Here is a 14,696-nt window from a genome sequence, read left to right on the forward strand (position 1 = left end):
CATCCTTCTCCTCCACACGCCATCCTCCTGCCCACCGAAGGTCGTTCTCAGCACCCTTCTTTCGAAGACTTCGAGTGCTTGCAGATCCTCCTCGAGCATTGCCCACGTTTCGGCCGAATCAGTGTGTTGTACATGGCGCATTTTGTGCGGTGGTGAAGCTTCCTGGAACTCAAGGTTTTGTGGAGCCCATAGTAAGCACGACTTCCAGCGATAATACGCCTTCTGATCTCCCAGCTGGTGTTATTATCCGCAGTCACCAATGAGCCTAAATAGATGAACTCGTCAATCACCTCGAACTCGTCGCCGTCGATCGTAATACTACAGCCCAAGCGTTCCCTATCGCGATCGGTTCTACCAGCCAGCATGTACTTCGTCTTAGACACATTTATCTTCAGTCCTACTCGTGCTGCTTCGCGCTTCAGTCGGGTATACAGATCTGCTACCGTCTCCTTGTTTCTACCGATTATGTCCACGTCGTCAGCGAAGCACACGAACTGTCCGGACCTCGTGAAAATCGTGCCCCGCATGTTGAACCCCGCTCTTCGCATTATACCTTCCAGCGCTATATTGAACAGCAGGCAGGACAACATCGCCATCGCCTTGTCTTAGTCCCCTGCGTGTTTCAAACGGACCCGAGAGGCCGCCCGAAAGTTTTAATCAGTCTTGTCAGCTTCCTAGGGAAGCCGTTCTCGTCCATCATTTTCCATAGCTCCACACGGTCCACCGTGTCATATGCGGCTTTAAAATCGATGAACAGGTGATGTGTCAGGACCTGGTATTCACGGCATTTTTGGAGGATTTTCCATATAGTAAAGATTTGGTCATTTGTTGATCTGTCGTTGATGAAACCGGCCTGATGACTCCCGACAAATCCATTTACCAGCGTTGATAGGCGCCGGCACAGAATCTGGGATAGAACTTTGTAAGCGGCATTTGTCACTGTGATCGCTCTATAATTTAACAGTCCAATTTGTCGCCTTTCTTGTATATCGGGGTGATGACCCATTCCATCTACTCCTCCGGTAGCTGTTCTCTGTCACAGATTCTTTCGATTATTCGGTGCATGCTTTCCGTCAGTTTCTCCGGACCCACCTTGAAGAGTTCCGCTCCTAGACCATCCTTACCAGCTGCCTTGTTGTTCTTGAGCTGTTGAATAGCCTCGTTAACCTCATTCATAGTGGGCACTGGTACATCCCCGTCGGCTGCGACATTGACATAATCGTCCTCTTCGCACGCCCGATTGTCCGCCTGCGCACCATTCAGATGTTCATTGTAGTACTGCCTCCACCTTTCGACCACCTCACGTTCGTCCGTCAAGATGCCACCTTCCTTGTCTCTACACATTTCGGCCCGCGGCACAAAACCGTTGCGAGAGTCATTCAGCTACTTGAAGAACCCCCGCGTTTCCTGAGAGCGATACAGCAGCTCCATCTCCTCTCTCTCTCAGACTCTTCCAGACGGCGCTTTTTGTCCTGAAAAAGACGAGTCTGCTGTTTTCGCTTCCGTCGATATGACTCCAAGTTCTGACGAGTGGCACTCGCCATCGAACCAATCGTTCCGTCGACTCCTCTGTACGTATCCTAGGACGCTCTCCGCAGCGCTGCTTATGGCTACTTTAGTTCTGGTCCAGCAGTCCTCAAAGGGAGCATCGATGAGCTCCTCCTCCGGTGGCAGCGCTGCCTCAAGATGCGGCGCGTACGTTGCACCGCTAGGTGGATTCAAACAGGTTTTTAAACTGGGAATAGTGTCGAACACTTTCAGTACACTAGAAACATTTGCTGCTGAAGCGACATATTGAAAAATTGCGCGAGTGGTGCAGCCAAGATGTCCGAGCATTTTTTCAATACAGCTGCGCCCATTTCAATATGTATTACAACATATAGGGTTACTGCTCCCTAATTCATCTTAGCTCCTCTATTCATCCCACCCATTTGAACACATTAGTTAGAGCAGTATCTGCTATCTCTATTCAACGCATTAGCTCAAATGGTAGGATGAATAAGGGTACGTTGTACTCGACTTTTCGCTTCTCTCAAACGCGAGCATTTTACATTTTTCAAGCAAAAATGAAATACAGGTACTGCTTCTTAGGAACGAAGCAAAGATGATGAAACCTATTTAAGCGCAATCCAGTCGCTCTAAGTTGAATTATCAACGAAATATTGAGACATCCTGACTAAGGAGATGAATAAGGGCTCGTCTACCCTAGACATCATCTCGTTACCAGTTTATATGCGAATTCACTGTGTGACCGCACTCCTCAACCCTAACTCTGGAACCGAAAGTTCGGATCAACAAAAAATGACAGCGTTATACCTTTCATTTGAAACTAATTTGTGAAAATCGGCTCAGCCATCTATGAGAAAATTTTGTGAGTTTAAATGACACACACATACAAAGACATAAACAAAGATATATTTTCCGATCTACACGAACTGAATGGAATAGTCGATTTTTAGACTGATTGCAAACCCTTTCTGTATTTGAAAAGGCAAAAATGTTCATATTTTGTTTGATTTCTTCTTCAAAAAAAATTGAGCTTGGACATATTTTTTTAAAAATATTTTAATTGGCCTTATTTGGTTTAAGAAAAGAAGCTATTGTCTTGAAGGACTATAGATTCTTCCGATCTCATCGACACAACTTTCTGGTGACATTAAGCTTCTCAATTGAACATCAATCTCGGTTGACACATTTTGTGTTTCATATGCATGGCATTTATCTAGAACAAACTGGTAAATGAGGCGACTATTCTCTAATTCATCTAAGCTTACCTAGTAATGCTATCAAATTAAACAGTTACAGTAGCGTTTGCTATCTTTGCTATTTGAGCTGAAATGGGATTTGACGAAAATGGGGCTTCGAACAATGGCTTTGCTACGAGATAACAAATTTAAGCGTCATTCAGTGATTGTAGGTCGAGTGTTGAGTGAAACAGTGCAACATTCTGACTAATGAGATGAATAAGGGATCACCTATCCTATTTAACTTTTTCTCATCTTTCAACGAACCAAACGAAGGGGAGTTCAGAAACGAGCAAAGATTTTCCAAAGAGGTGCTGATCCACAGTGCAGCTACCGCTAATTGCCAGTTATTTCTGGTTTGAGCCTGTACCAGCAGCACTCTTTTACCGTGGACGTTTGTTTGAACTTGAGAACAAGACTTTACTGCGCACCAACGGAGAGTTTGATTTAGAGTATGGACAGAAGTTTTCACTACTCTGCTGCGCCTACGATTATGAACTGAACAAACGAGCAAACATTTTCAGCCCAATTCAAATATTGAATAAACCTTATCGCACGGCCCCGCTCAGACACCATTCGGAGACCAATGCAAACACGAAGCTTACTGGTTGAATTTCACTCGAATGAAAAGATTCAAGTCAGCATGAGTAGCACGTGAAAGTCACGATATTAGCCACTCTGCGCACAATCGCTAGTTTCGTTTGTCACATGTTCCCATCCCACCCAGCGGGCTGATGAGTTTTTGGCTTACGTTCATTTAAGCGGGAAACGCTTATCCACCAATCGTTTAAAGATTTCGAGAAATAGTCCTCCGTCTTTCTTAGAAACAATTTCGACAGAACGTGACATGCTTGGTTTCGACTTCAGAAGGAGGAGATTGTGGGGAGGTCAAAAAGAGGGGTCCCGGTAGTGGGGAGGCAAATTATTCAGTTGCCGTGACAAGGTGATTAATTTTAATTAATAGCAATCCGTGCTGCCACCACAATCGCAACCTACCGAGAGTGCCGCTACAGAGAAGCTGCTGCTGCCGCGATCACAGCAGACTTGGCGGTGGCCGCTACTAGATGCCAAAACTCGATCCGGCCGGCGACTACTTCACTCCCAATGGCTGCCGTGGTAGTCAAAGTAGGCTTGCTTCGAGTCGTTGCAACCCAAGACGGTTGGATTAAGGGGAAACCGTGTAATTTATGTAACTGCATCAGGCGATATCTTTTTATTGCTTCTTCTATCGCTCATGACTTTTTTGCTGGTTGGTAACGACTTAACAAGAAAATTTCTTTTAATTCAATTTTTTACAATGATATCAAACGTGAGGCCCTCCCGCCACCAACGGTTGTCGTTACCTGTTGCCCGTGGTTCGACCCAGTCCGGCCGGGCCCTTTCTTCCCTAATGGCCATTTTCAACAGCGTTGAACATGTGAAGGGGTGAGTGAGAGGCGCAGCGGGAATGCAAGCATGGATGCGAAGCCGGTACGAAGCCGGCTTGGAGCGTACAAGATCAATTTATGAATGATCGTGTATGTATTTGAACACTGCACGCCGGATCGGCGTACAGCGAAGGATGGAGACGAAGCAACGAGAGCGCACGTTTTCGGTCTGGGATGAGAGAGGAAACTACCGAATGAAGAAAGGAAAAGAAAATGAGTAAAACACGAACAGGCGACACCCGAAGCTTGACGATGAGCGAACCTATGCTATATAACGAGGTGTGATAGAAATGATTAAGACAGTTTTCATTTTGCCTGTGCATCGGAAACACCTTTCCTTGAAGGAATTTATTACCGCAAAGTTCAGTGTTCAACTGATAGTCAAAGTAAATTTTGAAGTTCAACCTTAGTAATTGTTGAAAGTTCGCGAAGAGCGTTATAATCGCAAAACGGTTGAAAGTGATTAAAAAAAGCCCACCACTAGCAGTGTAAAGAAAATCGTTTGACGTCATCAGTTCTTGATCGCTACACTCATACGATCCAATTAATGTCAGTCAGAGGCAGAACGGAAAGTTTAACATCAAAAGAATTTCAAATTATAATCATCAAGCCTCTTTGTTTATATACAATCGGATTTTAATGAATCCAATCAGACGCATCCCTTAGTGCTAAGCTTGCGGTGTTCTACGGTCGCTCCGCTTCCAGAGGTCATAATTGCGCCGATAAGCCAACCGAGCAGTCGCAGAAAAGAATCTCAAATCACCACCAGTGGTGCAAAGGAGTCCAGTATTACATACGTGTACGCCACATTCGGCCATATGTTGAGCTACAGCCAAAAAGTGAACCTATCGGAATTAATGCTGCTGAATGTGCTCATAAAACATCTTATAAACTCTAACGTTACATAACGTCAACTTCAAGTGATAAATCATAAAGTCCATCAATCACTTTGTCTAAAGTTGGCGAATTATCACTGAAGCGCCAATCTAGTGCGACGCTACTGAAAAGCAAGTCGATCATATCTCGATCCAACAGGAAGTGATTGCATACGAAAGGAAACAATCTTCGTTGAACAGTTGATTGATTGATCAAGCGAAGCGTCTTCGATTATTGCTGGTTTTGAGAATTGAACCTTCGGCAGATTTTCGAGTCTATACCACAACGTACATTCGAATCGGTAAGTTTTGCTTCAAAAGTCCTGTATGTTAGAGGTTATAAGGTCGAATAAGTCCCACAATGTCTTTGCGTATAAAAAATGATCCGTTGGTTGGTGCTATATGTGTAGCGAAATGTGCCAAAAGAGTGCAAACCAATAAAACGATGTTGAAGAATAACTTTTCATGGAACTTTTTTGGTGGAACTTTATTTAGGTATTTTTTGTAATATTGTTTTTAACAATGATAGATTTAATTGTGAATTGACGGGGTCTCACAATATAATTCACAATTTAATTATGGATGACCAGTATGCTAAATCAACTCGTACTTTTCTGGGTAGATTAGACGATGCAAAGCTTCCGTTAAAATTTTGAAACGTGCCATAAGCAGCACTGTAATAATGACAAATACCAATCTGTAACGTGTAGTGATTAAATTACACATATGCAAGTCACGCTTTCCGTTAATTGACTTACTCTTATAGAACATCACCTAATTGATAAATTCGGTTAACTTCCAATCAAACCGCATACAAACCATGACTGGTTTTGATGACAATGCATTAGCCTTCGTCAACATGGCGGCTTTTTTTGCTGCAGTAGGAAATTTATAATCTTGTGGATTGTTCAAATGCTCAGGTTCCAATTCCAATGCGAGCTAGATTCATTCATGGGTTTCTTCACGAAGGCACATGTTGAAACACGCATACACATGTCTATTCACAGGCTAGATAAAAAGAGCGCCGGAGCCGCACGATCGGAAATGCGGAGAGAGAGTCCAAAGAGAGACCAGAAATGACTGATGCAATCCGAAAGGAAAATTTCACTGTTTTGTCTAGTTCTGAGAATTCTAAACCAACAAAAAAAACATGACCATTGACACGTACCCTAAATGTTTCCTTTCTTTCCCTCCTTCCAGGAATGATGAATCTCAAAATTCTCTTTCTGCTGGCAATGCTGGCGATGCTAGCGCCGCCGATCAGCGGTCGAGCAGTGGATCTCGACCAGGACAACTCACTCTCCGCGTCCTCTTCCGGGTCGCGAACAACCAGACCTAATTTTGTGAAAATCACCTCTCAACCACCAGCACAACTAACCCAGATCCGAGGCACCACCATCGAGCTAGAATGTGAAGTGATGGGCTCACCGACGCCCTACGTACAATGGGTGCATGGTAGTGGTCAGACGGCAGATGTAAGTCAAAACACAAAAAATGAGACCTGACAAAATACTAAATGATTTTTTTTATCTCGTTTCAACAGTGGGATGACGTGAGCATGAACATCATCAGTGAAAGCAGTCCAACGACCATGGCACGTGTGGTATCGCGATTAGTGTTGGACCATTCGTCACGTGCCGCAGAAAGTACATACACTTGCATTGGTCGATCTGGAGGTCAAATAGCCATCGCATCCACCACCATCTACCACGTCGATGCTCCGCGCTCTAATTTTACCGATTTGCTGAAGTCTGGCCATCACATGTTCATGCATCTCAAGTCTGCACGCGTTACGCTTCACTATCGGGCACTCTTCGAGTACATGGGTTCGACAGTGATCCTGCCGTGTAAAGCCGTTGGTCGTCCCGTGCCAGAGATCACCTGGAAAAATGAGGAAGGCAACGTCATTAGCAGCATGCAGGACCCACGATTCCGTACCCTGCCGACTGGAGAGTTGATCATCAACGACCTGCGGTGGGCCGACATGGGATCGTACACATGTGTTGCCAAAAATGCCATCTCCAAGGACGAAGCGGAAACCTTTTTGTATCCCATTCGACCAAACTAATTCGCACAACGACACTCGACACGGACCACATAACCATTTAGGATCATGAACAAAGGAGGATCGGCGAACGGTAATCCACGGATAGTTACTATTTTCAACAGTCAGTAATGAACACTTATGCCATTTACTTAACTTATTAATCAGCACGTAGGAACAAAATCCATAAAAATAATTTATTTAAATATCCTTTTAAAAGTATTTCAATATTTTATCAGATAAGTTATTGTCTTGAATATTAGCGAATAAGTTTTCTAAAAAATACCAACGTAAAGAATTGTAGAATCTTGTCACCATACTGTTAAATGTAAATAGAATTCGAAGAAACGAATTCAAGATTGTTTGTAAAATGTTTCGGCATGACTCCGACACTATTTGTCAAAGTACACCATGCATAGGAAGATTAGGTACTTTGAAAAAATAAACTGATTTGAAGGATGTGTGAAGAAGAGATTTTTGCTATTCATTGATTATTTGATCACCTACCTTTCGTTTCACGGCAGTCGGATAAACTCCCAAATGAGTACAATTTTTTATGGTTTCAGGCATAAAACTCGCCTTATTCTGCTTTATGATGGATTGCTTTTTCGATTGAACATGTGTTCTGCGTTTTTGATAACGACAAAAAAAATCAAAGTAGTGGTCAATCCGAGCTATACACAATAAGTTGCATGTAAAAACCTGAAACCGAGAAAAAATCATTTGAATTGTGTGTCGGGCTATTGTTTCCCATGCCAAAAAACATGAGATCGTTTCATCAGAAAACCAGAGTTTCTAAGCTCGCTTCCCGAGACATCATCGAGCATCTAGCTGGTGCTAATTTGGATCTATCAACTAATTGGTGCCAGTTATTGACGAGATGAATTCGAAACACCAGAATATAAATTTATATATATATTAACTGTTTTTCTATTTTGGGAACAAATTTCGCATAATACACATTGCTCAAAACGCTCAGATTTTTTGAATAGCAGTGTTCGTTATTTGCAACCAACAAAATTGTAAGCGTTTCAAAGCAAGAATTGATATGGCAGGCGAGTTCTCGTCGGGAGTAGGACGCGTTGTTAGTTTTCTGCGGTGCTTGTTCATTGAAAAAGCAGTTTTTCACCCTTGGTGCCGTTATTTTGCCAGTGAATCATCAGGCGCGTCGTTCCTAAGAGGAATTGTCTACGTGGTGTCAACAAGAAACTATTAGCTGCTGTGGTTGATCTGCCGGTTCTGGAACTGCTTCTGCGTGCTGATGTTCGGAAGCATCTCGCCAACTGGTGGGCTGGGACGGTGCGTCGTTGGAAACCGATTTGAAATTAACGTTTATTTTTCTGAACATATTTTTTGTTACTTGACGTCTGCGCGGGCGCGTTGCGTTGATGATTTCGATTATTTCCCCAAATGGAGGTCGAGACAGGCTCGACTTCTAAGGTTCTGATCCGACCTAAGGGGAGGTGCGCATTCAACATTTCCAAAAAAATAATTTATTTCTCCATACATTTTATGAAAGGTATGAGTGTCTACTATATTGTGTTAAACAAGTGTTTCGATTCGCGCATCAAAAAAGCCTCTATGGGCCATTGCTCGAAGCAGCGTCGTGGCCGCCGTGAGACGCTTTCAGCTCGAGACCTGCACCTCAGATAGAAACCTTTTTATAGTATTATTCATGTTCCCAGAATGCTTCGCGTTGCACTGTAAATTTGTACAGGTCTCGAGAACGTATTTCACTGCTTGATCTGTAGAGGCAAACTGACTTCAGGTTCGTAATCAGCGCTGTCCAAAATCCATAATCCAATCTCGTTTGAAAACGGTTGAAGACTTCATCGTTGAAAAGAACTTTCAATCGGCCCACCCAAATATAAACTCGGCAGCAACTCATAATTCTCTACACACTTAAACTTTGCACATCATTGCCCTTACATTTAAAACATTTCTCTATTACTACCAACATACGCTCAATTCACTCCCATCCACTACCCAACAACCTTACCCCGATCCATTCCTCATCGTCTCAACCTATCCAATGCAGTGAGCTGTGGTCTTCTTCCGGCCGAAAAATAAATCCCTGCTACCTAAATATCAAAAGTCTGCTCGGATAATGTCAGAATATTGTTAGTCAACTCAAATCCAGCAAACGATATATCCTGTAGCGAGCACCTTACACGAGACTATAATGTGTATGTTCCAGCGGTAAGAGTAGAGATTAAAGGCGTCGTCAACGATGATAGTTTGTCTGTTGAAGTACGGGATCATCCTCTTGCACAAGATTCATCTGCCTGTACATTTATTTCTACCATAGGCCACAAACTGCCTTAATTGCAAACAATTATTTCACACAGTCACATACCGTAGCAATAAGGCTCGCTGTGAATATGCAGCGGGAATCATAAAGATGATTCTTGTAGTAGAAATCCTGAAAAGTACCCTTACTAAGGGGAGAAACTGCATGATCTCATGACATGTCCCGCATATAAAAACTACGAGGAGATAAAATTAATCGTTCCCTTAAGGAACACACAAGAGTTTCATCCGGAGCAAGAGTATGGGTTTTTGGTTGGCTTCATTCTCGCCACCGCGAATCAAACTCAGGCTAAACATATACCAGACGCGAACTCTCGCGGTCGATCTCCCAACCCATGATGAGACAAAGAGTGCTCAGGCGTGAATGACAACGGGTTACCCAAGGCTATCAACAGTACGCGACATTAGAAACGCTAATGAAGAGTTTGATGAAAGCCAAGAAACGTAGTTGCTGGCACCGGTTCGTTGACGGACTAACGAGAGAAACATCAATGGGCCATATTTGGGGCACGACGCGGTGTATGCGAAACCGAAGCAGTACTAGCGATAGTTGAATATTCGATTTCACCAAGAAGGTTTGTCCGGATTTCTCCCCGACACAGAGCTACTGTGCCGCGTACTATCATGATACCGCGAACGGAGCACTTTTTTCGATGGTGGAGTTCTAACTTGCCCTCTTATCGTGTAACAATAAAACCCTACGGCCAGACAGAATCAAATTCGAACATGCCCATATGAGCCTGCCTAGTGCTAGTTTTCCGTTCTAAGTTTATAACTGATTCGCTCTAGAATACCTATCCGTCTTTCAATTTCATTGCTTTCGTTTCTCTTAGTCTCAAATTTGCCGAAAATAGCCAACAAAATCGATACAGTCAAATTCCACTTGTTGTCAGACTCTACCAAGAGACACCAGTAGAATTGATTCAGTAAGTGTGTTGAGGGTTACATTGCCCACATGATTGGCGACAACTAAGTGTCATCACCATCCAAAAACCACGAAAACCAGCCTCCGAGCACAATTCGTATCGGCCGATTGCTATACTGTCCTGGATCCGAAATTTGTTCGAGAAAATGACCTTATTCTGCCTCGATAATTGAGTCGAAGCAAATGGCTTACGATCAGATACTCAATTTAACTTCTGCAACGGCAAAGGAACGAACGATTGCCTTTCGTTGCTCTCAACAGAAATTCAAGTGGCCTATGCTAGCAAAGAACATGTAGTATCAGTTTTCTTGGACATCAAGGGAACAACATTCGTTCTGAGAAGTTGTATCAACATGGTCTTTCACCGATATTAAGAAACTTTTTGCTAAACATGTTGTCTGAAAAATACGCGCATTTTTTGCATTGTAATTTATCGATATCACAAATTAGCTACACAGCCCTTCCCCAGGGCTCATGTCTAAGCCCCCTTCTTTACAATTTTTACATGAATAGCATTGACGAATGTCTTTCAATTCCTACACGCTAAGGTAGCTTGCAGATGACGAAATGGTCTCTATTACAGGTCACAAAGCTGTCGATTTTAAAAGACCGTCGCAAGATACCTTGGACAATTTTTCTACTTGGGCCCCCCAGCTGGGTATTGAGTTCTCCACGGAGAAAACTGAGCTAGTCGTATTTTCAAGGAATCGTGAACCAACGCAACTACAGCTTCAATTAATGGGTGATTGCTATGGCTCATGTTCTAACTTTCAAACATCTCGGGGTCTAGTTCGACTGTAAAGGTACCTGGGGATGTTACATTAGGTATGTAAAACAAACGAGGCAACAAAGAATTAACTTTCTCCGTACAATAAGCTTTTTTCGTTGCGGTTTCGAGAAAAATGCGGGTAAAATTTTCAGTGGCCTCAGGATATACATAAGAGGCGTTGCGACCGAATTTAAAATTTGAACATTTATATACAGTGATGGACAGAGAATTATCACATTTACATATAGCGTGATGAACCCATTTGCGCCGTGTTTCTATTATCACCGTAACCCATTTGAAGCCGTTGGTTAGAGCGGTGTCTGCCATCTTTGTTCAACGCATTGGGTCAAATGGTAGTGCAACAATAGAGGCACTCGATTCGAGTTTTCGTTACGCTTAAACACGAGAATTTTACTGTTTTCAGCGCATTTGTGTTATTATATTGGTTCGTAACAACGAAGCAAAGCTGTTGATGTCATTTTTTACGCATTTCATTGATTGTAGGGCGAGAAATTAACGAATTAGTGAGGCACCTTGCTTAGTATGGTGAAAATAGGCACTTTACCCTATTTCCATTTCAGCGAGTGTGGAGCGAGTTATAGTTACTTCACAGTTTCAAACACCTTGTATGCGTGCAGTCTATCTATCATTCTTGTAGCTGAATTAGTGAGTGCTGCTATATTCTGGTTGTAGCAGTCATTCTGAGGAAACACGAAAAATATAAATCAAACCTTGTGTATTCATTAGGGCATAGCAAATTTTTTTTTTGAATTCTCGAAGGCCCCCCTCTCATATTGTTACAAATTTAAAAGAAAGCTCAGATGCCAAATTTCACATCATTTGGACAATTCTAGACCCCCGCCCACTTCGCTTGAAACTTTTGAAATTGGTGCTATGGAAAAATGTGGAGGCAAAATATATTAAATGCTATAACTTTTGAAGTAGCAATTAGAAAATTACAATTTATACCTTTTTTTTAAAGGAAATAACCTTGGTATTGGAATGAAGATTTTCCTGCTTCTATAAAAATACGGGAAAGTGGGGTACTGGGTCATTTTGGCTTCAAAATCTCCTATTTTTTGAATTTTTCTGCTCCGTTGTGCAAACCATACATATTTTGCAGTTTTTCTAATGTGAAAAAATCTCAGAAATCGAACGGAACCTTTTAGATCTTTGTTCGAATACGAGAAGTTGGGGTTATAGGGCTTTTTGTCATTTATATTAAATTTTATCATTTTCTCGTGCATATATCTCTATTATTCTTCATTCAATTTTCATAAATTGTACCTTGTTCAACGTGGAAATTCCTTAGGAACGAAATAAAAATAGATTCGTTACCGGTAAAATTCAGAAACATCAAATTATCTGACATATAGTCTCTATTTCACATTTTTATCATAAAATCGGAAATATTAACTCCATTTAACAACAAAATTCTTATTTAATTTACTATTTATAGTGAACAATGCGCTTAGGAATCACATGAGAAAAGTTTCATGCCTGGAAAAATAGGTGAAGTTGAGGTATTAGGACATTTAATGAAAAAAATGTGGTTCGTAGAGTAAATTTCAAAAAAAAAAATGTTTTTGAATTTTTACGCAAACGAATTTATTTTTGCTGTATTTTTAAGAATTTTTCACGTTCAACAAGGTACAATTTATTAAAATTTAATAAAGAATAATAGAGATATATGCACGAGAAAATGATAAAATTTAATATAAATGACAAAACCCAACTTCTCGTATTCGGACAAAGGTCTAAAGAGTTCCGTTCGATTTCTGAGATTTTTTCACATTAGAAAAACTGCAAAATATTTATGGTTTGCACAACGGAGCAGAAAAATTCAAAAAATAGGAGTACCCCACTTTCCCGTATTTTTATAGAAGCAGGAATATTTCCAATACTAAGGTTATTTCCTTTAAAAAGAGGTATAAATTGTAATGTTTTGATTGCTACTTCAAAAGTTATAGCATTTAATATATTTTTCCTCCACATTTTCCCATAGCACCAATTTCAAAAATTTCAAGGGATGTGGGCGGGGGTCTAGAATTGTCCAAATGATGTGAAATTTGGCATCTGAGCTTACTTTGACATTTGTCACAATCAGTGGTGCAAATTTTCATTTTCAAATGCCAACATTCACTTCAATCAAACCCAACCATGATTCAAATTCAAAGTCTCCCTCAATCATTCACTTTCAAGTTGGCGGGATTTTCATAACTGAATCGTACGTCTTCATTTCAAATTGATGCTTTTTCATTCACCAACCAAAGCTGTCATCTGCTCTGTAAAGGGCAGTTTAGGTTAAATGTCGTCATGTTTTGCGTTTTCAAGCTTACATGGACAGTAAGAACTATGTTCAGAATAGTTTTACTCGAAAAACCTAGTCAATACCCAGTAAAGAGATATCCACAGGGTCAATGAAATTGAAAATGAATGGAAAATGATTGAGCAGGTCGGCTGTTTGAATGAATAATGGAAACGAACAACTGCGAATTGAACATAGTAGGGCATGATTTGAGAATTTTTTCTCCTTCAAGTTCAAAACAAACTGTTGAAAATTTGCAGCTCTGGTCACAATATGAGAGGGGGGGCTTTTGAGTATTCAAAAAAAAATTTTTTTGCAATGCCCTAGTATTCATAGTACGTAAGCTTTAAAATACTATATTTCTGAATATTTTCCGAATAACATCTTTAATGGGAGGGTTGAAGCGCGCCATGCACCGACGAACCCAGAAAGTTTGTTTTTGCCATTTTCCCCTTGAAAAATAACGCAAATAGCGAAAAATAACTTTCGGAATCTGCCGGGCGTTCCTGAAAGCGGTTATATAATGCAATAGGGTAATTTGGGGAGAGATGCCGCACATTTTTAAAAATCGATCCTGCGTCAAAGTAAACCATTCAATAATTGATGAAATTATTTTTACCAATTGCGACAAGTTTCTAAAATACTGTGAAATGGTTTTTGTAATGAAAAAAAAATCACCAAATTTCCATGAACATTTTACAAAAAAGGTCGTTGCGGAAGAGATGCCGCATGTGCAGGTGATACGCCGCACCGTGGTCACAATCTGAAAAATGGTGAACAAAAGTATTTTTTGGCTCTCATTGATGTTTTGTGATTCAGTGTCTTCAGCTGTGTTTCATGAAGTTTGATTTCACCTATAAATCGGCTAGCACACTCACTTTTCTTAAGGGGGTACTACCATTTCCAGAAACATTTTTTTATTCAATATTTTAAAAATATTTTTCTTTCTCAACCTTGTGTAACGATTAAGTTGGAGTAACTTAATTCAGGGCACTATTTATCTATATGCTTGTACGAGCAATATACATATCTATGCGTTGGTAGCAGTTCCTTAAAAGCACTGTTTGGCTGTTTCTCCCAATGAATTTATACAACTTAGGTTTTTTCTTGAAAGATTCATTTTGAAAAAGTATCAATCCGTTCAAATTTTCGCTTTTTATTTCAATATTGACATCACTACAAATCAATGCGTTCACGAAAATTAGTACCTGAAACTTTAAAGAATAAACCGTAGTAACTAATACTTAGATACATGTCGCCCATTTAAATATATGGATAAATAGACTCATAATCC

General features: G+C 41.0%; 1 protein-coding gene across 2 annotated transcripts in view; it reads left to right on the plus strand.

The window, feature by feature from the left end:
- The window catches only part of LOC131683540 (neural/ectodermal development factor IMP-L2), a 117,258-nt gene extending 109,696 nt beyond the window's left edge, over positions 1 to 7,562 (plus strand). Inside the window, exons 1-3 of one of the 2 annotated variants that reach the window (XM_058965594.1) lie at positions 4,469 to 5,348; positions 6,247 to 6,521; positions 6,590 to 7,562. In XM_058965594.1, the coding sequence (XP_058821577.1) occupies positions 6,249 to 6,521; positions 6,590 to 7,114 (798 nt within the window). In that variant the 5' untranslated portion in view covers positions 4,469 to 5,348; positions 6,247 to 6,248 and the 3' untranslated portion in view covers positions 7,115 to 7,562. Of the gene's footprint in view, positions 1 to 4,468; positions 5,349 to 6,246; positions 6,522 to 6,589 lie in introns of those variants that run through there. The other variant, XM_058965596.1, reaches the window with a different exon arrangement.
- Positions 7,563 to 14,696: the final 7,134 nt, after the last annotated feature.

This window comes from Topomyia yanbarensis, chromosome 2 (genome assembly GCF_030247195.1).
Source record: "Topomyia yanbarensis strain Yona2022 chromosome 2, ASM3024719v1, whole genome shotgun sequence".
Classification (NCBI taxonomy): Eukaryota; Metazoa; Arthropoda; class Insecta; order Diptera; family Culicidae; genus Topomyia; species Topomyia yanbarensis.